Here is a 1,514-nt window from a genome sequence, read left to right as displayed (position 1 = left end):
GTCCTCACCAACAGGTCTGTTCCCACCAACAGGTCTGTCCTCACCAACAGGTCTGTCCTCACTAACAGGTCCGTCCCCACCAACAGGTCTGTCCTCACCAACAGGTCTGTTCCCACCAACAGGTCTGTCCTCACCAACAGGTCCATCCTCACCAACAGGTCCATCCTCACTAACAGGTCCGTCCTCACTAACAGGTCTGTCCTCACCACGTTAGACAGCAGCTCTGTGATCCGTCCTAACTCGGCTCCTCCGTCCTGTGGTGGAGCCGTGGTCTGCAGCAGCCTCTCCTCACACAGCAGGACGTGTCTGTTCAGGTCCAGTCTGCTCAGCAGGGGGCTGATGCAGTACAGGCAGTGGTAGTGAGGCCGTGTGATGCAGTCCAGGCTACATTTATGGATGGTGTATTCTGAAACAGCACACAGTTAAAGACTGAGAAGAATTCATCCTCATTCTGCTCAAACACACAGAAAACCTGATTACCTCCAACAAAACAAGCTCTCCTGATGTGGATTTCCAGATGGAGCCTGACTCTGGAGCGTTTTGTGGGTTTAAAGAAGCCCGGTAAACAGAAGGGGCAGTGGTACAGCCCCGGGGGGCAACATGTGGTGCACTGCCTCAGAGGAGGAAAGGTCAGGCCTCTCCGGATGGTCACATGACTCTGAAAATAAAAAACAGGTACTATTTCTTAATAAAAACAGAAAACCATATTAGARTTGGAGTAACTGAACACGTTACGGAGCAGTTTGAATATTTATTTTAAACTGTGAGTTCACTAAACATCTTCTAATGTTAACATCAAACTGTAGATCTGTGGAAATGTTTCTGTTGTTCTTTAAAACAAACTGATTTTACAAAATAAATATAAAAAACTGAGCCGGTTTAACACTTTGCACAGTATTTTACCTTTATATATAATAAATACCTTTATATATAATAAATCTAAAAATCACTGCTCTGTTTGAGCATGTTTATTTTTTAAACTTAATTCTCATCTTTAGAAGAAACAACTAAAACAACCGTTTTTATCCTCTTCTATCTTTGTTTCCAGACTTTCTAAACCTGCTGCACCAGGTCTTGTAAAGAGACTGACTTATTCTTACTGTTAAAATTGTTTATATTTAATATAAATCTGTAGTTTTTTCTGATCCAGCTGTGCTTCTTATAAACATCATGTGTTTACAGACAGAAACCTGACCTAACATGTAGCTATGRTTAATATCAGGATAGAATGAGGAGCTAACAACATGCAAACAACACAGATTAGCATTAGGCTTCTGTTGTGCTAACAACATAACGTGCTCTAATAATAAAATCAGCTTCGCTGAATTATTTTTCTACAAAAACACAGATGATAACATAAAAATCACAAACGCGTCTTATCGATAAAAAACTAATAATATTTCTGAACCGTGAATGTTTTTTCTTACTTTAGTCGGCTCCAAACTGTTCATCTTCAACACAGAAGTTTTCTTCTTCTTTTATCTGGAGCTTCTTTTTTCTGCTGTTAGCGCCCC

General features: G+C 40.9%; 1 protein-coding gene across 1 annotated transcript; it reads right to left on the bottom strand.

The window, feature by feature from the left end:
- Positions 1–206: 206 nt before the first annotated feature.
- Positions 207–1,514, bottom strand: LOC106532963 (uncharacterized; the record flags this gene model as incomplete). Its single annotated transcript, XM_014029150.1, is given in 3 exon segments — positions 207–406; positions 481–658; positions 1,428–1,514. Coding segments are annotated over 3 exon segments (402 nt in total), but the record flags the coding sequence as incomplete, so codon positions are not given.

This window comes from Austrofundulus limnaeus, unplaced genomic scaffold (assembly GCF_001266775.1).
Source record: "Austrofundulus limnaeus strain Quisiro unplaced genomic scaffold, Austrofundulus_limnaeus-1.0 Scaffold860, whole genome shotgun sequence".
Taxonomy (NCBI): Eukaryota; Metazoa; Chordata; class Actinopteri; order Cyprinodontiformes; family Rivulidae; genus Austrofundulus; species Austrofundulus limnaeus.
Note: the sequence above shows the minus strand (reverse complement) of the source record. Positions and strands in the feature narration are given on the sequence as shown.